The 23630-nt window shown below is 32.1% G+C and overlaps 2 protein-coding genes across 2 annotated transcripts; one reads left to right on the top strand and one right to left on the bottom strand.

Annotated features, from left to right (window-relative positions):
- Nucleotides 1-2504: 2504 nt before the first annotated feature.
- Nucleotides 2505-8503, top strand: LOC132044308 (DNA-repair protein XRCC1). The gene is made up of 7 exons (XM_059434795.1): nt 2505-2966; nt 3637-3825; nt 4675-4786; nt 5063-5148; nt 5274-5384; nt 5724-5810; nt 7330-8503. Exons 1-7 carry the CDS (start codon nt 2778-2780, stop codon nt 7642-7644), a joined length of 1089 nt encoding a protein of 362 aa, XP_059290778.1. The 5' UTR covers nt 2505-2777; the 3' UTR covers nt 7645-8503.
- A 6748-nt stretch (nt 8504-15251) lies between these two features.
- On the bottom strand, nt 15252-19959 carry LOC132044314 (uncharacterized). The gene is made up of 4 exons (XM_059434803.1): nt 19514-19959; nt 16910-16993; nt 16733-16822; nt 15252-15746 (listed from the first exon to the last, which is right to left on the bottom strand). Exons 1-4 carry the CDS (start codon nt 19889-19891, stop codon nt 15483-15485), a joined length of 816 nt encoding a protein of 271 aa, XP_059290786.1. The 5' UTR covers nt 19892-19959; the 3' UTR covers nt 15252-15482.
- Between the last annotated feature and the right edge of the window lie 3671 nt (nt 19960-23630).

Raw genomic sequence — 23630 nt, 5'->3', positions numbered from 1 at the left:
AAACATCCATTTGATGTCAACAGATCTGTCAAGTTTCCTAGTATAATTTAACAAGGAATTTGTTCTAGTATGATCCTAACACACACTTATCCTTTCAGTCCGATTTACATGATAGTTAATTGCCTGCTTCAACTAAGCCCGTCAACCGGTTCGAACAACCGGTTACGGAACAAAAACCGAACAGTAACCGTTTCTCAAATCCAAAACAACTGTCCGGTTCAAAAAATTTTTTTTATTTTTTGTATAGTATATCTATATTATAGTATTTATTAGTATATTGTAGGTATATTTATATATGTTATATAAGTTTATAAGTAAAGTTTATATATTTACTGACTAACGTATTAACAAGAAATAAAGAATACATATACGTGTATATATATATATATATATATATATTAGTTATATGCTTAAGCCTTAAGTTATACTACATATACCTAAAATATAGTAAGAATATACTTATTATATATATCAATATACTTAGGTTATATAACTTATATATATATATAGATATATGTTTAAGTTATATATATATTAATATATATATGTTTAAGTTATATGTATACTATATTACTATATATACTTATAACTTATATTTATAGCTTAATTTTTTTCTAAGTTTATAAATTCCTATATACGTATATATATATATAATATATATATATATATATATATATATATATATATATATGTATATGTATATACTTATAATATATAATATAATATATACTTATATATATATATATATGTTTAAGTTATATATATGTATATACTTATAATATATAATATAATGTATAATTTAAACATATATATACATATATATATATATATATGTATATACTTATAATATATAATATAATGTATAACTTAAACATATATATATATATATATATATATATATATATATATATATATATATATATATATATATATATATATATAGTTTAAGTTATAAGTATATTTATATTATAAGTATATTTTAGTTATTTTTCAAGTATATAACTTTCTAGTTTTTAATTTAAGTAGATGTATATTATAAGTATATTCTTAGTATATTTTAGGTATATTCCTAACTTAATATAAGTAAAAATATGAACACAAGTAAATAGAAGAAGGCTCAATGATATATTTTATTCTTTTCATTTATTTGCATGTTCTACAATTGGTATAAAAATCAAATCTATTAATTTCTATTATTACTACTGCACTAGTCTACTACCTAACCGAACACTAAGTAATATTGAGTATAGTTTGCAGGACAGAACATTTTTCATGAATTCTTTTTGTTGAAGAATATTTTAAATCACATCAAGCATGCCCATGTTACACTGAAATTTATTTCAAATTGTTTTATATGATTTAGAATATGGAAAGGCAAGAGTGGTATAAGGATTATACAATTTCGCAGGTTTTTAACTTACTTTTAGGTACGTACACTTGATTAATATGTAGTAATCTGATATAACTTGATTTTGTTATAATCATGATCTTTAATCAGTATACAAATTTGAAGATTTGATCATCAATGCAAAGTGATTTGTCAATTTACTTTTCTCTCAATTTCTACTTTTTTCCTAGGTTGGGTTATTTAATTACAAAAAGAAACGCAACCGCATCTCTAACTTTCTTAAATGCAAAATAGTCAAGACCATCTTTAACAATTAAATAAAATGTGACAACTATATCTCACATGAAAAATATTTTTTAGCTGTTTAATTCTCTTTTAAAAGACCAATCGCCTTTGTATTATTAGAAGCATTATCTAAGCAATATAAAGCATAAATATTAAAAAATCTCATAATAGTAGACATTGAATCCGCTAAAAATTTTCCATCGTGATTTTCCTTCATCAATATTATAAAAATCCAATTGTCATCAACCCAATGACATGTAATAGCAAAAAAATCTAATTTGTTAAGACTAAGACCTAAATGTAAGAAAACATTACAATTTAAAGAATTAAATACATGGCGCAAATAAAATTATATTTTTGTACCTATAACATCCGTACAAGATACTTTATTCTCTACCAAACCTCATTAAAAGTGTCGGTAAAATTTCTATATTAAATTTTTGCCATTATTAAATAGATAACACTTAAATCACAAGAAAATAAATTGCAACAAATTAAATCAAATTAAATTGGATATAAAGATAGAGTTGTTATATAAGAGGAGACATGGATTACTAACTTTCTAAAATATGTAATTATTGTACAGGATCATTTACTAATGAGTAATTGGTGTATTTGTTATCAACAATTAAAAAAGTGTTAAGCATAGAAAACTATTCTTACTAAAATGAATCGATATAAAAATGAAGATATATACATTCAATATTTTTAATAGCAGATGGAAGCAAATAAATAACAAAAATAAGCATTAATTTAATAGGGGAAAAAACATAAATAGGAGTAACTTATTTTTTTTGTGTATAATAACAAAAGATTATAAATCCATACGTTATGCATAGAATTTTTTTTAAAAAAATATCACTAGTATCTTAGACTTATTTGCAGCATTAAATAAAATACAAATGAAATAGTGATTTTTGTAGGAGTAATACAATACTTACCAAAATGTGAAGTAAAAATCCTTAGGTATAGAGCGGTCTGCACGAAGATCGATTCGCAGTGAAATGTGATTTTACTGTTTCTGGAAACCCTAAAGTCGATAAATTCTTCATCAATGAAGTAAATTAAAGCATTTGCATGTTCAATTTGCTATTGTAGCCTGAAATTCAACGAATTCCAATCAATAACCAGTGCCGTTTTGAACATGTCTGCGTCAAACGACGGTGACAAAGATGAGAGGAAACGTAATCTCCCTTCATGGATGAGTTCAAGACCCGGTTCAAGCGGTTCGGGTCACAGTAAATCAACCGATGAAGACAATGCCAAAACACTATCCAACGAAGCTAAATTCTCTACCTCGACTTCGAGTGGTTCAAATTTCTCAAAACTAATGGTATTCTAGATTTTTTTTAATTTTTTTTTTCAAATTGTACAAGCTGCGTTTGTTATGTTAATATAAGCCGAATAATGGGAATGAATAGGGAGGATTTAAATAGTTGATCCGTACTAATTTTAGCTTCGGTTGATTTCTCAGAGTAATAGTTACTATTTCAGAAAGTCAAGGAAATTGGAATAAGAAGAAAGGTGACTTTCTGAGATAATAACAACTTATTAGTTGAGTGAGTATCTGAGAAATCAACCCTTGAATTTATGTAGTACTCGTATTGATTTTAGTTATGTTTGTTATGAAATAGGTCAAATGGAGTAGGATGAATTAATGATTCGTACAGCGGACCCAAACTAATTTTAGCTGTATTTGCGGGTTGGATAGCTTAGAATGAATATAGAGGTTTTCTATAGTTCATCATATAACTGATTTTAGCTGCAGTTGTTATGATGTTGGTAGGATAGTATGGAGTGGAGCGAATATAGAGGATTCACATAGTTAAACCCAACGAACGTTAGCTGCATTTGTCATGAAATGTGTTGAATGGAGTGGAATGAATTTTTAGGATTTCATATAGTCGGCCCAAGTAGTTTGGGATTATGGAGTAGTTGATTGATTTATTTAGCTCATTTTTTGTTTCATTTAAAATGGGTGTTCTGTATTCTGAATGCTGCAGGAAGGGGTTGTATTTGCCCTATCAGGTTTTGTCAATCCCGAGCGTGGTACATTAAGGTCCCAGGCTTTAGAAATGGGAGCCAAGTATCAACCTGATTGGAACTCAAACTGCACACTCTTGATCTGTGCATTTTCCAATACCCCAAAGTTTCGGCAAGTTGAAGCAGATAATGGAACAATTGTATCAAAGGTCAACCTCTTTCCTTTTAGTGTATACTTGATGTTGATTTTCTGCAAGTCCATTATGATAGAAAGGAGGCTGATGCCTTAGGAGATAGTGATGCAATAAGTATTGTGTGCTTCAATGGAATGAACAAAATTTAGCTGTTTTGTACTACTAATGCCTTCTCGTTTTCCTATCCATGTAGATTTCAATGTTGTCTTTGTGTTTGAAACAGAACTATTTTGCTTGATCCTTCTCATTTTGCCAATATCCTTCTGCTTTATATAACAGCATGATTCATAATTTCTTTGTGTGAATGCGTTATATTTTACTAATGGCATTTCCTCCTCAGAAGATGTATTTGTATTTGAACATGGGTGGGTCTTAGACCTAGATGTCGATATTATTCTTTTGGTACTTTAGCAATATCAAGGGGTAACTTGAGAGAGAAAAATCTTGAAATAAGTCTTAGTTTCTTCTTTATCGCGACTTCCTTCCTTTTGTTCTATTCATTTCCTTTTTTGGGTGAGTGGGCCAGGCGCTCTTTGCACTGTATATGGAAGTATTAGGCATCCACTTGTCATCAAAATGAGTGATTAACAGCTAAGTTACTTGGACTCTTCGAAAGTGTTGCCGCACCCGTGTCGGATCCTCCAAAAATACACTACTTTTGAAGGATCCGACACGCACCCGACGACATTTTAGGAGAGTCCGAGTAACTTAGATTAACAGTTGGTGTTATTGTGTTTAAATTGGTTTACGCTGAGCACCACTGCCTTCTTTATGGGGGACATGGGGTCTCTATTGGAGTTTGAATTTTTCTTTTACAACCTCTACTCGCTCAAACTCTTAAAAGTTTTTGCTTGTTTTGCGCAGGAGTGGATAACAGAGTGTTATAAACAACGAAAACTTGTTGAAATTGAACCTTACCTTATGCATGCTGGCAAACCATGGAAACGTCAAAGTGCCTCTCATGAATCTGGCCAAGGTTACCTCTGTCTGTCTTTGTCTCTCCTTCTCAGCCCATCCCACCCTATCCCAAAACACACACTGCTTGTGTGTTACAGGACTGGGCTCATTAAACTCAATATGGTGAATGATACTTCTGGATAACCGGTGTTTCAGTCACAAGTATTATTTTATTTTCCTGTCATCTTTGTTAATAGAAGTTTTCTTTTTCTCTGTTAACTCTCTGAAAGAGGAGAGATATCCTTAACCTTCCATTTGTCTATATTCCAGAACTGACCCATCTTGGTCCTTACAGATCAAAAACCATCCACATCTAGAAAGTCTCATACAAGAGCAGAAAAAACTTCACCTCTTGAGACAACTACTACTCCTTCATCTGAGGTACTTTTAGTTTTCTGTATTGACACAGGTTAACCATATATATATATATATATATATTCAAAATAGGATTCTGAATCAATTCTCCTGAACTTCCTTTTGTGATTCACATTATCTTATTGTGACAGGAGGTACATTGTGATAAAGTAAAAGATGGTTTCTCTCCATCTAAAGTGAAAAGATGGGCTATAGATGATCTTAACCGGACGATTACATGGCTGGAGAATCAAGATGAAAAGGTAAAGTGATGTATCTTATTTTCTGGAATCAGTTGTTGACTTGTAGAAGAGTGTTTTCAATCTGACTGGTTTTCTTCATTTGGACACAAAATAGCTTTATCTTTTATCTATCAAAAAGAGGAAAAAACGAAGGAGTTCTGTCTTCTGAAAGAATAGGCCACAAATTTTATGCTTCTTTTTTTGGGTGAGAGGGGGAAGGAAAGAAGGTGAAAAATATGTTGGTGGAATTGCTAGAAAGAGTCTATCCAAGTAGCAAATGAATATGTAATCCTGCATAATTGTATGTAACAGTTATTTATCACAAGTTCTCTTACTCCATCAAATTTAATTTTGATACAGCCAGAGCCGCATGAGATGAAGAAAATAGCTGCTGAGGGAATTCTAACCTGTTTACAGGATGCCATAGATTCTCTGAAGCAAGGGCAGGTAAATTACTTTTGCCAGAATTCCGCAATTTTTTTCTATAATGTTTGGATTATATTGAATAAGTATTATGTTGCTAGTCTCTTACTTGCTATTTTGGATATCCTTTAGTAATCTATACGATCGCCGTGGAAAAAAACCTCGAGGGCAACTACAATAGTTATTAACTTAACCATTTGCTGTAAACTTGTTCCCGCCTTATCACCATTTGGAACTGCTATAGTTTTGCCTCAGGACTTCCTTCTTGCCAATTTATTGTTTATGTATTCTGTTGCTAAGAATTAAGTAGCACTATTGATCTTGGACTCTTTTTCATGTAGTTGAACCCAACTAGTTTGGGAGTGATGCATAGTTTGATTATTGATGTTGGGCTGTTTTCACAAATTAGTTATTACTATGGATGATAAAGTAAATAGCATTTTATGTTTTACAAATTAGTTACCGCTGCTTATATGTACTCTATAAAGAAATTAGTTAGCAGTCTAGAACAAATAATTAGCATTGCAACTCTTTGTCTAATTTATTTTATCTTAGGCTGCATTCTTTTTTTGGGTTTTGCCATAGTTTATCACTAAACAGCATTTTCATGATAGAATTTGCGTTTATTAAGTAATTTGTCATGCCATCATGAATATTTGTTTTCTGAGAGTATTCTTGAATCGCAAATACATTATGTACATGGAGGAAGGTAGCGAGAGTGAAGGCAGTCAATTCTACCTGTAAATGTGGCAGTACTAACCAGTGTCGCGTGGACACTGGATGTTGTGGCTATCATGGAGGCACATTAGGTTGTAGGTGGTTTTATAGGGTGGTGGTGTTAAACGATGGCCAAGGTCTACTGGTTTCGAAGTCAGTGATAGCAGAAGGTGGAGCAATGGCACAGCTACATGGAGCTGAATGAGCCGATGGCCTCTGTTACATCTTGTAGCAGACTTACTTTTAGCATACAGGGCATAATTGTTTGCGCTTCCTTAATTGAGTCCCATCAAGTGAGAACATTATGCATAATGGCTGGAATATCAGTTTTCATGAATAACTTCAACAGGGAACAAATATGCTGATAGATGATTGACCAAGGTGGTGTGATGAACCCATTGAAAAACTTCTATGGCTTTTCCTTTGGGGAGAAGTTTGAGTTGCACTTTTGAAAGAGTATACAGTTCCATTATTAGGGCTAAAATTGTCTTTCGATCTGGATTTCAAGTTGAAAGGAAATGGACGGAAGGTTGTAAATTTATTTGCTTAGCCTATCCTTTGAATATTTTGCTTTCCTATGGAGAAACTTCGTCATGCCTTAAGTCCTTGATCGTTTAAATAATTCTAGCTTTATTCTTGTTGATTTTTTGGAACAAGAGTTGGTGGAACTTTTGTTGTATAAGTTCATTGTAGCGATTAAAGAAAAAAGTGATCACTGAAGTAAAAGGTTTTGGCAGTTTCTTTTCTATTCTATACATTTTGATGATGTCTTTGACTCATATTCCAATTTATTTATGTTTTTTCTTTGTTGATGTCAACTCTCTAGGATATGCGTCAAATAACTGAGCAGTGGGAATGCATCCCTCGGGCGGTTGAGGAGTTGGCTAAGTTTGATGGGACTTGTGTTGGATCAGCTAAACTACACAAGGATCTTTGCAAACAAGCTGTGACCTGTAAACAAATTTATGAGCTGGAGTACCGAAATAGAGAAGACGATGAGCAGAGGACTTGTGTGAGTGGAAAGGCTAGTGACGTTGCCAAAGTTAATGCTGCATATGACAGCGATGATACAATTGAGATGACAGAAGATGAAATTAACCAAGCTTATAATACCGTAGCATCTACCATTAAAAACACTTGAGCGAGTGTGAAAATGGGGAGTAGAGTAGACGGATATCTGCATAACCTAATTTTCAATTCCTTTCTCCTCATTTTTTGGTTGTTTTATTTCTTTTGGCCTGTAAATGGAGGAAAGAGATGGTAGTTTTATATTTGAACTGAGCATCAACATCCAAGAGTTGTCATCTCTTGTTATAAAGGTAGCTTCTTTTGCATTGTCAAAAAAAAAAGGTAGCTTCTTTTGATGCCAGGAGGTACCTAAGAAAAAAACTTGTTACAAAGGTACAAAAACCGAATTATTTTAGGAGGGATGTTGGTAAGTCCTCAACCTGCCGATTGGTACTAACAGCATCACTTTATTTCGTCATTTCTTTTTCTAATTCTCACATTCTTAAGTTAATTGATTGATTTTTTTTCCTATCGTGAGTAGAAGCACACAACCAACTCTTTACGTACTGAGAGTCCAAATGGTTTCATTGTTCCAAATCTAATCTCAAGCAAAATCATCAAAATCAAGCATATGTTATTTGCTTGAAAGAAACTTGAACAAATTCCGACGCAAGAAAGTCAGAACCCATTTTCCTATCTTATGAGCTTGAGAACAATTGCAAGTTCAAATATGTGCTGGTTTCAAATTACTATGTCAGATCTTGCAAATTGCTCATTCACGGTGAGTAGCTTGCATATCCGTTGGAGTTTTGGCACGGCTCTTCCAGACTGGTCAATTATAAAAGCCACCCGAAAAAAGTGCTCAAGCTCTCATTACTTATGTGTATGATTTATTGCCAATAGACAACAACAATGTAGCCCGTGTGATATTATTGCCAATTGACATTTGACTAAACTACTTGTTTGTACCAACACAAATGACGTTTCCACAATGTGCTCCCTTTTAGTCGGTGAGGTGTTGCATCTCCATGCCGTAGTTGAACTCATTGATTCTTGTTTTAAAATTCGAAGTAGATTTTTGTTTAACTGTTAATCTTAGCTTTCTCAGTTTTTCTGTCAAGTTGGTCTAGGTCCCAAAAAGTCTATGTACCAATAACTCTTTTTCATACCTCAATTTCGTTTTTACTATCTTTATTTGGTCGTTATGCTCGTTTATTTTTCAAATATTGTTGGAATGAAAATCACTACTGACTTTGTTAATAGAAATAATTTGAGGAAATTGAGACCATTTGAGAGGTGTGAAAGACAAATTTAAAAGTAAATTCTAAATTCACCTCTTTTAGTAGTCTCTGAGTCTCAATTTAAGTGTCTTAGTTTGACTAGGCGGGGAGTTCAAGAAATAAATAGAGAATTTTTTGTCTTGAGTTGAATTGTCAATTCAGCTTAGAAAGACACACGTTTTGGTACAGACCAAAAATAAAATAAAAAATAAGACACTTCAATTGAGACGGATGAAGTATTTTTTTGCCTACCCCATTTTAGGCCTCTATTTTGCACTTAATGGAAGTTTGAATGAATGGTGCGGACCTTATACCATTAAGTGCATTTCTTTACATTTAAATCTAAGCAATTATTTGGTCTGAATAAGTCATATTCATTAAGATCTTGAACAAAATCTTAATATCATTAAGAAGTATTTTTGTATGAATAATTTTTACAACCACTCTATCCACACCCACCCACCAACCATCACCCATGCACACTCTCCACCCTCACCCCCACCAACGACCTCTGCCATCACAACCCCTACTCCTACCCTCTCAACCCCCACAACCCACCCCTCCACCCTTACCCTCACCCTCACTCGACCATCTTTGCCATCGTAATCATCATTATCACCGCCGCCAACTACCAGCCATTATCACCAACCACATATGCCATCACCATCATCGTTATCACCGTCACTAACTACCAGCTGTTATCACCAACCACATCTGCCACCACAACCATCAATGATAATTATCCCTGTTGGCAACCACTATTGTCAGTCGCTATCACACTTACCACCTCCATCATTATAATTATATCAATAACCACCACCGTCATCGTTGCTGCCGCCACCACTACCACCATTTCAACCAGTCCTTATTACTAACCACCTTTACCATCATAACTGGCACCGCCACCAACTACTATCAACAACATCGTCACTCACCAAGACGCCCCCACCAACGTTGTCAATTACTAACATCAACAACTCCACCATTATAACCAACCACCACTATAGCGCTAGTCACTACAACACCAATCACCTCCACTGTCACAACTATAACCACCGCCATTACTAGCAGCTAGCACCAACCATCACCAAAACCTAGTGAACATAAGTGTTTTATTTTCTTATCAAATAATATTTTTATTTTATTAAGTTTATATTTATTTTTTATTTGAATTATATATTTATTATGTATAAATAAATATATTATGCACATTCATATATTTAAAAAACAAATAGTCAATCAGTCTGTATCCACCTAGAAAAAACTTATGTATTCAGACTCACACTTTTTAACACTTCTTAATATATATTATATTAAAAGTGTGAAGGACCTTAGAAATGTTGATTGAACTTTTTGCCCTTTATTAAAAGACTCCGCAGTAGACAAAATCGTCATTTACTAATTGCCTATTTAAAATTAAAAAATAATTTTAAAAAGGTATTAAATCATTCCTTTTTTGCCATAGGTAGGAAACCCTAATTTTTAAGACTTTGTATTCAATTAAACTTACCTTATATACAATTTTCAGCCGCCTATTGCTTATATATAGAGAGCTACTTGCACCATTAATTCGAGAAGTATGGTCCTAAACTCCTAATGTCTTTTTCCTTTTTGTTTTTGTATTTTTTTTTTAATTTTAATTAGATTTGCATAGGATGCTTGTCCACTTATATGCATATGATCAAATTGAATATAATCCTTAGTTTTAGTTTAAATTGTTTCATATAATATGTGTTGAATTTTATTTAGAAATATTTAAAAAAGTCATTGTCACTATTTGTGTTAAATATTGTGTTTTTTCAGTTCTTTTTCTAATTCCTAACATGTGTTTGAAATATGTACAGGCCATGAATAATTAGGATGAATGTGCCATGCTCCATAGATGCAAGAACTATTTTGAGGTATGACTTCTACCTCTTTAACTTAAAGAACGGTCATATAATTTTCTTTCTTTTCGTCCCATAAACAATATGCATGTGATCAGAGTCCATTTCAATATTTTTCATAAAAGAAACAAAAATATAACAATATACAAACAAATAAAAGAAAATTAAAAACAAAAGTAAAAAAGAAAATTAGAGTTCAATGATATTTTGACCTGGCCGGTGTAAAAGATTTTAGAATTCAATGGCATTTAGGCTTAAAAGGTACACCTAAATTATTTCTTGGGAGACTTTAGAATTTAAAACTAAATCCTTTTAATAATGTACATTTTTAGTTTGTGTTTTATTTTTATGATATACTTGAGTTTAGAACTAAATAGTTTACAAAACATAACTCTATGAGTACAAATATTTAATGAAAGGAAAAGAACTAAGTATTAATAAATAAAAGCACTTGCCTATTTATACGTGCATATGATCAATAGAAAACCATATATAATAATATGTTTCTAGAAGTAAAAAGTAAACACAATAAAATTAAATAAGTACTTCTATGGAGCATAGTTTATTCTTTTATTGAATAAGCTAAGCAGGATCTTAAAACTTTACCACTTTGGGTTCCTTTGAGGATTAGGAGTGTTTATGTTACTAAAAAGAAAAATTCCTGTTAACATATATTTTTTTTCCTTTAAGTTTTCTATCTATTGTTAATGATTAAACCACTTTAATTTACATAAAAAAAAAAAAAACGAATTTATAAGCCACCTCAAATTATTTGTGCATGTGTATAAAGTAAAAATTAACACTATTCACGCTTGTGTTGCGATATATTTCTTAAATTTATAAACAATTTTTTATCTAATTTTGTATGAAAATGAGCAAATCAGCTTTCACACACACACACACAAAAAAAAAAAAAAAAAAATCTAAAAATTGAAGAATAGATTTCAAAACGAACAAGATTTACCCACTTTGTGGGATTATACTGGTTGTTTTTGTCATTTAATAATTTTTCAAATATTTAATACTTTCAAATTAAAGAAAAATTTGAACCATATAAGAACTCCTAGTAATTAGAAATTTGATATTGAGTAAGATTTTACTTATATAAATATAAATTCTTTCCTTATTTGAATTATCATTTTCGGAAATTGTTATTCAATAGTTTTACAATTTTCCACAAAAATAGTAGTAGTTAAACGACTCAGTATACAAATCTTCTGCCAAAGAGAAACGTTAACCAATAACATACATAAATTATTCAAAGGTCAATAAAAAAATAAGTATATATATATATATAGACACACACACACACAGAGACATATATATATATATATATATATATATATATATATATAAAAACATCATCCATCCGTTTTAAGTTAAAAACAACTAAGCATTATTATTAAATCATAGATGAACCAATAACCCTGTTATAAAAAAAATGAAAAATCGTATTTTCTTCAAAAAAAAAAAAAGGATATTTAAAAGATCTTAAAATTTGATTTTTTTAAAAACTCGTCAAAAAAAAAAAAAACTGAAAACATGGATTTTTTTTTTAAAATATGGAAAACTTGATTATTTTTTAGAATGCCTTAAAAATCTTGATATTCATGATTTCATTTTCTTAGGACACTTTTATTTTTCAAATAAAATCTGGATTATTAAAAAAAAAATGAAAAGATTGTTTTTCTTGTCAAAATGTGACCAATGAAAAATTTAACCAAACCACCTACTTCATTGTCAATAGAGTTTATAATTTGCAAGAACAGTCTAGCATCATCTCTCATCCAAGACTTTTTAGTTTCATCAGTTGGAGGGTCCTCACTAAGATGGTCATCCTTTTCAACACTACGCAAGTAGACCCTGATTTTCCTACTCCAGTCTAAATAATTAGACCTATTTAATTTATGAACTGTAATTTTGGGTAATGCCGGAACTATTTCGGTCACCGAAACTTCATGAAGTAACATTTTCAACTACTTTTTAGTGAAGAAACTGACAATGGGAGCAAATAACTACTATCTGTTTCTCAAGAAATTAGCAGCTTCTTCACACAAAAACTGAACCTTAACTAATGTTTAGTGAAGAAACTGATAATGGGAGCAAATAACTACTATCTGTTTCTCAAGAAATTAGCAGCTTCTTCACACAAAAACTGAACCTTACGCAAAACAGTACGAAGACAATAACAGGAAATTACAATGGAGACAAAGTGAATAGTACACCTTCAAATACAGATCCAACTCGAGAAGAATACCAGAATGTGTCTTGAATGACGAGACATGCTGGAGCAGCAAGCCAAAATCCAATCTGCAGGACCTTAATGACTCTATTCATGAATATGAAGGATTTTATACAGTTACAAGAATCCTATATAAGGAAAGAAATCAAAACCAATTAAGAGAAATATTACAGGATCTTTTGGATATGTATAGAAAAATATTTACAGTATATCTGCAAAGCAGTCAGAATATTGAGGCACCTCTATTAGAACTTATCGCCAATCAAACATTATATGAAAAGAGAAACAGCATATTTCTATCTAATTAGCTTCAGAAGAGAAGCAATCTTCTGCTTATCTTATAGTAGAATGCTGAATGCTAACGCACTTAATGGTCATGTTATACCTCAAAAAATGCAGAGCCTATGGAAACAGAAAGATACATGTGAAAGTCATAAATACAGAAAAAAGATACGTATAAAAGAAAATTGCCTTTTCATCAATGTCCCTCGGGCCATCTGTCTATACAAAGTAGCATATCTCAGCATTCCATTTTGCAGCAGATCAATAGTGATCTCCTATATTGGAGCACTTATATATTCTTTCTTCCCCTCTCACAATTTCCCTGCAGCAGATCATCCACTTAAATCATGTTAAAACATTCACAATCATTTTTTTTTTTTGGCTTTTGACTACAAAATAGTTTCACATTTCTCAACATATTCCATATAACTCTTTGATTTTAGAACATATGCAATAGAAAGACGATATGTAGTAAAAGAGGTAATTTGTCTGACTGCACACCAAGTAACAGAGATTGGAAATTTGGGATAAAGGAGAGAACATATGTCATCTTGCATGTCTGATTAATAATTAGGAGCTTGAATCATAGTTTAGGGTACAATTCCTATCCAGGAGTCAGTTTCACATACAGATGATAACACTTCCAGCAGAAGTTCCTCTTTGCTGGAACTGGAAGTGTTATAAAAAAACTTCCAACAAAGAAGACCTTTGCTTGTCTCATTATTAATTCATTGTCAAAACAATTTAAATATAATAGTTTATGTTGAAAAGAAGAATTAATAGAGGTCTAAGTTGAATTCTAATGTACAAGGATTTACCGTCTTCTTAGTTCTGCAGTTGGAAAAGATCATCAGTTCTTCACAATCAGGATCAAAGTAATGGGAGATCCAGTAGAAGGTAAAATTTTGATTAAGCTCTTACATAAACTAATCAGAAAAATAGGACTCTTAAATCACAATTGTGCAGCACACAAATGAACGCCAAGTCATATGTTACAATTATAAAGATTTTGCCAGAATCTTTATAATTCCAATCAATATACTATTTGTAATGATAATTTTCTTGGTTAAAAGGCAATGACGTATGTTTCATTAACACTTGACCGCGGTCCGCGGATAACTTTAGAGGGTAGTATTTGGGATTCCCTCTTCTGCCGGACTTCAAAAGATGTGTACACTTCTTCAATGCAAACTATATATTGCCTGGACATGGTTTGAGAAGGAAAGTAACAACGCCAAAAAATAAAAAGATGGGAGTGGAACAGGATATCTACTGATCGACGAATTATATATATGAATAACCCGAGAAAGACAACAAACATCAAAATAGTTTCTCACTATAAAATTAGAAAGAGATTATCTAACAAAAACATTATTGAGTCTGCAGTTTGATCCACATGACAAATAGAAGACTCATGAGACAATTGTCGAGGAAAATAATGTTGGTGAGCTAACTCAAGCTAGAGAAGATCTAATGGTGTTGGTGAATGACCAAAATAGAGGATAATTCTTCTGAAGTATCTGATGTTTAAAATGTAACCAAATGTGAAGGGAGGACAAATGTCAAACAAGTAGTTCAAATGAGATCATCAAGTTTTCTCTGTCTTTCATGGCAACAAGAACATAAGCATACTTCCATCATAGTTTTCACCATGAGTCTCTTAAAAGTGTTTTCTGTTTAACTATGATACTATCAGCCCTCCAGACCTAACTTGTGCTATAAAATTGCGAAAAAAAACTTTAAGGCAATCAACCTTAAGGCCGGATATATATAGCTTTAGCTCAGACTTTTTTTACTTTTAGATACCAAAAAATGCTATTTGCTATACCAATTGTCTACAAAGCTTTATCTCATCACTTTGAAAAAGTAAATGTTAGTCCAGTTTGCACTAAATTAAACGAATTGTCAATCTTCAGAAAAGCTTTATCTCGTCAATAGAAAAGGTACACTTAGGAATGTTAAGAAGAAGGTTACTATCTCTAAGAAAAAAAAAATCATCTTCATATGCCTGCATTTGGAATGAAATATTGAGACCCCCGGTTTCAATCTAAGGAAGCAAAAGTTATAGTCCAGATATACCTATGAAATACATCCTTGAGTGAAAACTTTTGGTCACTCAAAAACTTCAAACAAGTGAAAATATTTTATTTCTGAATATCTATGGCAATTGGGGAACACTCAAAACCAAGTATAAAGGCTGTAGGGCAAGCTACATGAAGCCAAAAACTGCTCCATTGCAATGGAACCTAGATCTATAAAACATGAGGAAAGCTAGTCAGCATCAAGCCGGAGCAGCGGACATGGCCTCAGCATCTTCAGTTGCAAAAGGAAGTGGCTTGGTTGGGGCAGGTAACCGCCCGATGCTATCCACTTTATCCTTCAGTTTCGGTGGAGGCCTTGCTGCTCTTGGGAGCAACCTTCCCTTTTTCTCGAACCACTCGGGCTTCAGTAGGGCCCGCAGCCCAAGTTTGTTGTAATGCACTCTCCTTACAGTCCCACCTGCTGCTTCCACAGCTGCTTTAGCTCTAGCAGTCACCCTTGAGACCTGTCATCAACAGTTGATGTTGGATGAGTACTTGAGACGCCAGACATCAATGGTCATTTTAGCGGCCAATGTGATTGCATATTCTCAATATATTGATACTATAAACAACGAGAAAAAATAGGATCATGCCAAACATATCCATGCCCAGATGTAAATTAAGGAAAACAAAAATACTTTAACATCTAAGGAACAGGAAAATATCCCCTCCCATCAATATTTTGATGGTACACAGCAAATTTCTGGAAGTGCTAAACTGACGTGAGCTTTTACAATTACTTATACCTTGCAATGCATTTACTATAAATAGCAGTACAAGTCAAGATCCACTTAGCAATTCAAATTCAAACTAGAATTGATGTTATTTCTACCAAATGTAACTTTATATTAAGTGTAAAACCAAATTTAATATATTAGAGAAAAACAAAAGTAAACTGAGAAAAACTAAAGCAAACCAAGAGCAAAAGAAAATATAAGCAAACTAAGAATAAAACAGGCTATATTCTATAAGTTGCTCCGACTCGGGTGCGGGTGTCCGATACGGGTGCGGATCTAGAGGTCGGATTCTTCATGATCTAAATTTTAAGATTCGGGGGGTACGGATCGAATTACGGATACTGGGTGCGGGGATTCGGCAAAAAAATAATTCAAATATCTAAAAATAGAGCTATAAAAATATGTTTAAATTATGAGACATCATGTGAAAAGCTTACAAGGTATTCCATGGAGAAAATATTGATCAAGAGGAAACATAAAAATTTCTATATACAAGGTATTCCATTTTCTTCAATTTCACTTCTGTTTTGATTACAAAAATCATTGTATCTGTCCCAAATTTCTCCGTTGGTTTTGGTCAAAGTATCGAAAATCAATTGACCAGATGCGGTACAGATCCTACACCCACGTCGTGTCGACACGGGTGCGGCTCCGAAAGTGAAGAGTCCGAGCAACTTAGTTTATTTATTCTAATAGTCTTAACTGAATATTACCTCTAGATGGATGGGCCATTGAATACGTTCAGCTCCACGCCCCATCAACCTGGCTCCATCTCCTATTTGCTTCCCTATTGCACCACAATCCTATTGGCACAAGAAGTTGATTTGCAAGGCAAGGTGCTATATGCTTGAGCAATATCATGTTATTGTTACACCATAAGCTACAATTACCTTTAGAGTTTTCATTGTTATCAATTCTGATGAATCAATCTTCCCGGCATTTATCAGCTTTGCAATCTTTCCCAACCCAACTGGCTGCATGGAGCACATAAACAAGGAACAATTAAACAGAAGATAACCACTAGCATTAATCCAAAGGTTTAAAACCATCAGTGGTTTCAATATCCAAATAAATCTTCACATATCTTTACTCAAGCACAAAATAATATTAGTAACGTATTTACCATATCATCCAAAAAAGGGACTTTTAGTAACAAAAAGCTGTGCCTGACATGATAACTGGATAGCACTTGTATGGTGCAAACAACATATTTAGGTAGAAGTTGTACGAATATCTATACAACCTTTACTCACAGCAAGCTTCTACTCGCGAAGTGTTCTGATGAAAAGAATGTCGGAAAGATCCCAAAAGGCACAGAGTGAAGGAAGCCAGCTAGCAAGTGAAGCAGTGACCAATCAAAGGACTATCACTGCCTCCTTGTACATTTTTTAGGCACATATCTGTCAGGCGGCTTAATAACAAATGCGGATTTAACTTATAGAAGTGTTTGGTAATAGAAACCACATCTCTTTTTTCTGCTTTTTAATTCAATTCAATCCCTCCTTTTGTGCCGTTTCATGTTAGAAGTCTTGTCCTTGCTTTTCATGTGCAATTTTGTGTGATGGATGTGATTAAAACGGGTTGAAACACTGGAAACTTTTCAATGGATAGTATTACACTCATAATACAATAATGGTTATAGATCTGTTTCTTGAATGAGACCTACTTATTTTTGGACAAGAAGCAAAACTGTTATTATTCAACAGTACTTTAGTTTTTAGTCTGAGATCTACTTAATCTTTATCTCAGTTGTCAACTATCTTTTGGATCTTCTTTAAGTTGGAAACAATTTGGATTTTATATAAGACGTGGCATCAGTTTCGCAACACGGAATTAGCCATTAAGATTGGTCTTATTTCAATTGACCTTGGCTGCAACCAAGAGCAACCATTGATACAACTTTTGATTGCTAGAATTAGCTGTCTTTTAACCTTGCCATGACAGAAAGATAAAGACGCATAGGCCCCCTTCTGATGTTGGTCTGAAGGATTGTCTTTCAATTGGATCTACTCTCTTAGGTCATTTTCTTTAAGGAGATTGATAACTCTCTTCTCAAAAGCATCTATCTAATTCTCTCGCAAAACTTAGGCAAACCTTTCCCAAGGAGAGAAACTGACTACAATAAAATGCGTGTAAGGGTTAGGCGGACTACACTTCTGCTGGGCGAGGCAACCAGCACGCTTGCTAGTGTTATCAAGAACTTGGTACAAGAAGCATTGGAGAAGATGATGATCAGTAGAACAAGTGCAGGTGTACTCATCGCCTACCAACGATACAGAAGGCAGAGACCAAAGCTGTGATTAAAAATGGAAAGGTTGTGAAACAAGGATCCCATTCTCAGCTGTTTGCCTTTGGAAACAATGGCTCCTAATATGGACTGATGAAGTTGCAATCCGGCCATTCTCCTTGTAGGTGAAATATTTTGATGTTGCTAGCGTCCATCAAGTAACCACCTTTATTTTGAGCAATTTTGAAATGCCAGCTTCCCAATGGCCCTATGTCATTTTCGTTCAACTTTATTGGCACTTGCTTTCAACTTTTCTTGATTTGAGTACATAGGTATTTGCTCATCAAAGGTACTACTTTAAGAGTCCTTATGTTAACATTTATCTTTTATTATTTATAATTTGACTTACATAATTCAATCATATTGAACTTTTAGATTTCAGTTATATCAAGTTTCCCCTGAAACTACATAGTGATGAAGTATTTGAACCAAACAACCCCTAAGTACTAACACATTTCGCCTTTCTATTTTTAATAAGATCATAAGGGCGGCACCTTTGATTGTTCTATATTGTTCTCTTTCATAAGGAACATCGATTCTAATTATGAACCTAACTTCCTAAAGCAACATACAGTAAAATTAGAACATCAGCTACACTCATCCTGTGACTAATTCCAAGCATCCATATCAAAGTCTCTCAAAACAGGCACAATAACATTCCACCAAATAGCTAATTTATACTACCTTCACATAAAACACTGACAAACTGGTTATAAAAAAACACTCACAACTATCAAATTTTCCAAACTACCACTTCCCATTGCACATGTCCTACTTTCTGTTGATTAGATTTTACATTGACAAAAGTTGTGTAGAACAACCAGAAACTAACATGTGACATGTCATATTTACTCAATGAATACTCCCCTCTATCAAAATTCTTTTAAAGCTATTTTATATACTCACTCTGTCCCAATTTAGGTGTCTTAATTTCCTCTTCGGTATGTCCCAAAAAGAGTGCCTCTCTCTATATTAAGTAAGTTGACAATAAACATTCTATACAACAAGTTTACAACCACAAGACTCAAAGGACATTTTTGTACATTATACACATCCTTAATTAACATCCACAAGATTCAAAAGTCAAATCCCATGCCAAGTCAAAACCAGACAAAGAAATCGAAACGGATGGAGTATAACCTTTTCAAGAACATTCAAACTATTCAAAAATTCAAACTTTGACATGATTCAAACTTTCCGAAAATACCTGAAATTCAAGACTAAACGGGTTCTTAAACCCGCGTTTAGGGACACGACGACGAAGAGGAGTCTGTCCACCTTCAAACCCAAATTTATATGTTCCTCTAGCTTTCTGACCCTTATGTCCTCGACCCGCAGTTTTTCCTTTACCCGACCCGATACCTCTTCCTTTTCGGGTTTTCTGCTTTCTTGAACCCTTGTTATCTTGCAAATCATTTAGGCTTAAAAGACTGTAAGCTCTTTGAAACTGCAAACCCAATGATCCAATGGGGTGTTGTAAAGATTGAGACTTTTGGAAAGGTCGGAATATGGGTTGTGAAATCTTGTTGATTGGAGCATTTTGGAGTGAAGATGATAGTAGTGAAGTGATTCTTCTTCTCCACATTTCTTCTACTGCTAGGGTTTATGGGTTGAGCAGGCAGTCCCAGTGAAAGTCTTGAACTGGAAAAGAAAAACAAAGGCCAAACCCATCCTCCACTTCTGTAATTTTATTTGTTTAATTGAATGGCACTATTCCTATTCCGTTCCCCAAACACTTTTAACCAGCTGCTTATCGAAAAAACCAACACCAGTCATCTCCTACGTGAATTAAGTGGCCAATTAAATTATGTCATTTTGTATCTCTTTAAATTGTGTCAACTTCATTTAAATTGTGTCAAGTCATTTAATTGTAAATTCACTAACTTGTAAATTAAAAGCAGTTTGACCATTAAAAATTTGGGCTTTTGAGGGTTGGATGTGTGCATGGTGGGTGTTGGTTTTGTTAGATAAAATACCCCAAAAGTGTCTGTTAAAAGAAATGTTAACTGGTCTCAATGGAACAAGGTGAAAAGTGGAACCGATGTCGAATAAGATTGTCTACTAAGGGCAATATTGTAATTTCAACCGATACATTAATGGCATTTTAGATATTTTAATGTAAGTTTATGTTTTACACTTTCACCGTAATGGCACTTTAGAAGTTTAGATATCTGTTTCCCCAAAACTTTTATCACAAACATGGGGTTAAAGTAGCATTTTAAAAGTAGCTTACGAGCTAAAAGGTAAGTTGAAAATATCCAACCTTTGGCTTTTGGTTTATTTTGTAACTAGTAAATTTGACTGCGCTTCGCGCGGTTGAAAAAAAAAAATCTTGCTAAATTCATGAAATGATCCTTTTTTTAAAATTATTTTTTAATATCAGAGTATTTAAAATATAATTGAAAAAATAGGTTGTACACACCTAAAAAATTGACCCTCACTTTTCACAACTATATGTTTTGATAAAATTAAAAATGCATTCCTTTGATTTCAATTTTTTACATAAATTTTCGAACTCCATATGTTAATATTATACTTTAAAGTAGGTACATATTTGATTTTGTTTCATTAAACGTGGAAAATTTGTTCTTCTATAACCTTCTCCTAAATTAACATGTCATAAAGAAATTGAGAAAACTTTAAAAAAAAAAAAAAAAAAAATATTACCGCATCCCTTGAACCCTATTTCAGCCTATAAGATGTATCAAAAACCCCAAAGTTGTTCATCTGTAATAATCACAAAAGGTGTCTAATTACAATTTATAGACGCATGACCAAGAAGTGCCATAAATGCTTGTCTTGGATATTTACAATAAAATGTCATATTCTAACATGAAATGTCATATGTGTGGTTAGAAATTTGTATATGTCTCAGCTGGAACATTGAAATTTATTATGCCTTTGATCTTAGTGCTAAGAATTTGACTTGATTTATAATCCCACAACCTTTTTTTTTTATTGCCACAGAATAAAAAGTTTGTTTTCATGCAAAAGAGTAAATGATCATAATTTGAAAGAGATGCCAATTAATTAATTTTCAGGTTATGTATCAGTGTAGATACTCAATACAAGATACATAATACATTATTGCAAGCCCACTCGAGTATAGTAATTCAATAAATGAAAGAAACTTTGTTCTAAATTCTCCTAACGGACTAATCTTTTTCATTTTGCCATCTTTATGGATTGATGGATCTATCGTCTTTTCTTTTCTTATTTGTAAAGTGGGGCAAATTTCAAACTTTTCAAAGAAATCTATGAGCTTTTTGTATCTTCTTTGGGTGGAGATAGCCCTTACTTTGGATTTTCCTTGTCACGGGAAAAATTTCTCAAAAATGACATTAAGAATTGTGGGAAAAGGCATTTTTGACCCAATAAAGTGACAATAGAGGCATTTTGGACCAATCCATTAATGACAGGGGCATTTTTGGATCAATGTCACATAATTTAAGGGCATTTTGACCTTTTTCTGTAAATAAAATAAAGGTAAAAACAGCAATCGCTATCTCTAGTTTAATTTGTTTTTGTACCAAAGAAATGAAATTTTGTATAATATAAATGCATCAGTGTAAAATTAATACATGCTAATATGCATAAAAATTGCAGTTTCACATAACACTAAGGAAGTGTATGGAGGAAAGAGGAAATAAAACGTGAGCAAAATATGACACATCTTTGAATCTCTTCCTGAGAGCAACAACTTGATTAAAAAAAATATATATATCAGTCGATTACCAAAACAAAAAGGGAAATTAAAGGCACACTGTAAAAACAATTTATTCTCATTCTAAAAACTAAAACAATGAATTTTTAAAGTCTGTCAAAGTTACTTGAAAATTCTCATAATATCTAAATACACAAGGAATTGAATAACATCAAGGGAAAAAATCCATGAACGCATCAATGATAGTCGTGAGCCTTTTATGAGCGCATGAAATCACAAAAAGTTACGCCCCATAAACACTAAGGGTCTGTTTGGAAAGCCACCTGGTAATTGGAATTGGTGTAATTACTACCCTAGTAATTACACAGCCTAGTAATTACACAGTATTGTAATTACAATGACCTGTTTGTTTGTCATAATGTAATTACGAAATTACGAGCGTGTAATTACGCTTAGTTTAATTTAAAAATAAAACTTAACTATAAAAAATTTAAAATTAATATTTAAAAATATGTGTCTTTATAAATGATATTAAATTAGCTATTTAATAACACATTGTTTCTTGAAAATATGTTAATTAATAATCATATATTTGTAACTAATATTGTAAAAAATAGTTGATATATAATTTCAAATTAATAATATTTTTATTTTAATTGATTATAAAACTTAAAAGCATACTTTTTTTTTGTGAAAACATCATGGGATTTGATGTTTAAAAAAAAAAAATTATAAATATAATGCCACAATATTATTCAAATGTTTAACAAAAATTCTATCAATTATAAGTAAAAAATAAACAACAAGAAATGTGAAATAAAAAGTCAATAGTACTAAAGCAAAAAAATTAAAGTCGAAAATATAACTTAAATTCAAAAGAATCCAAAAGAATTTTTTTAACATAATACTCTTATGCCAAATTCCAACATTACATAAGTAAGTTTCACGTAAGCAGTAAATACATAATTCAAAAGAAAGGGAAAATATAAGTCTATAACGGCATTCACACAAAATTCTACTTTAATAACGTCACTCATTGTATGCCAAGTTTGTTAATGACTCATTCTTTCTAATATTAAGAGATATAGTTTATAAAATTAGAATAATAATATATATATATATATAAATATGAATAAAATAAATAAAATAAAAAATAAGAGCAATTACATGGAACCTTAAAAGGTTGTGAATGAGAAGAAAGGAAATGAAATATAAATAATATAAAAAGAAAAATATATTTATAAAATTAATTAAAAAGTAAAAATAAAAAATTAATTAATTAATAGAAATAAAAAATAAATTAGAAAAGCAAAGAAATTAAAAAATAATAATATAAATTAAAAAAAAAAAAGAAATAAACTAAAAAATAACTGCACACAAGTGTAATTACACCCAATTGGAGAGTGTAATTACAGCATCAAACACAACATCCGAGGAGCCTAAAACTTGTATCTTCTCTTAAACAAATTTCGACTAATTAACAATGAAAGGGGAAAAATAAGGCCATACTATAAGAAGAATCATACTCTTAATGATGATTGATGACTAATGCAATTACTTTGTTGCCCGTAAAATTTCTTGTATTCTTTGTGATGTTCAAACACAAAAGCATTAAAGGGGACTTAAAATGGAAATGAATGTATTTGTAATTTTAGTAAGA

The sequence above is a fragment of the Lycium ferocissimum genome, unplaced genomic scaffold (genome assembly GCF_029784015.1).
Source record: "Lycium ferocissimum isolate CSIRO_LF1 unplaced genomic scaffold, AGI_CSIRO_Lferr_CH_V1 ctg416, whole genome shotgun sequence".
Taxonomy (NCBI): Eukaryota; Viridiplantae; Streptophyta; class Magnoliopsida; order Solanales; family Solanaceae; genus Lycium; species Lycium ferocissimum.
This window is presented reverse-complemented; position numbering and strand designations above follow the sequence as displayed.

Bases quoted from the DNA above. Each gene is read 5' to 3' on its own strand.
- LOC132044314 (XM_059434803.1), bottom strand. From the start codon at position 19,891: ATGTGGAGAAGAAGAATCACTTCACTACTATCATCTTCACTCCAAAAT. The intron at 16,823-16,909 runs GTAATTGTAGCT...TTGTGCCAATAG, and splicing joins TAACAATGAAAACTCTAAAG to GATTGTGGTGCAATAGGGAA. The intron at 15,747-16,732 runs GTAATATTCAGT...TGTTGATGACAG, and splicing joins AATGGCCCATCCATCTAGAG to GTCTCAAGGGTGACTGCTAG.
- LOC132044308 (XM_059434795.1), top strand. From the start codon at position 2,778: ATGTCTGCGTCAAACGACGGTGACAAAGATGAGAGGAAACGTAATCTC. The intron at 3,826-4,674 runs GTCAACCTCTTT...TGTTTTGCGCAG, and splicing joins ATGGAACAATTGTATCAAAG to GAGTGGATAACAGAGTGTTA. The intron at 4,787-5,062 runs GTTACCTCTGTC...TGGTCCTTACAG, and splicing joins CTCTCATGAATCTGGCCAAG to ATCAAAAACCATCCACATCT.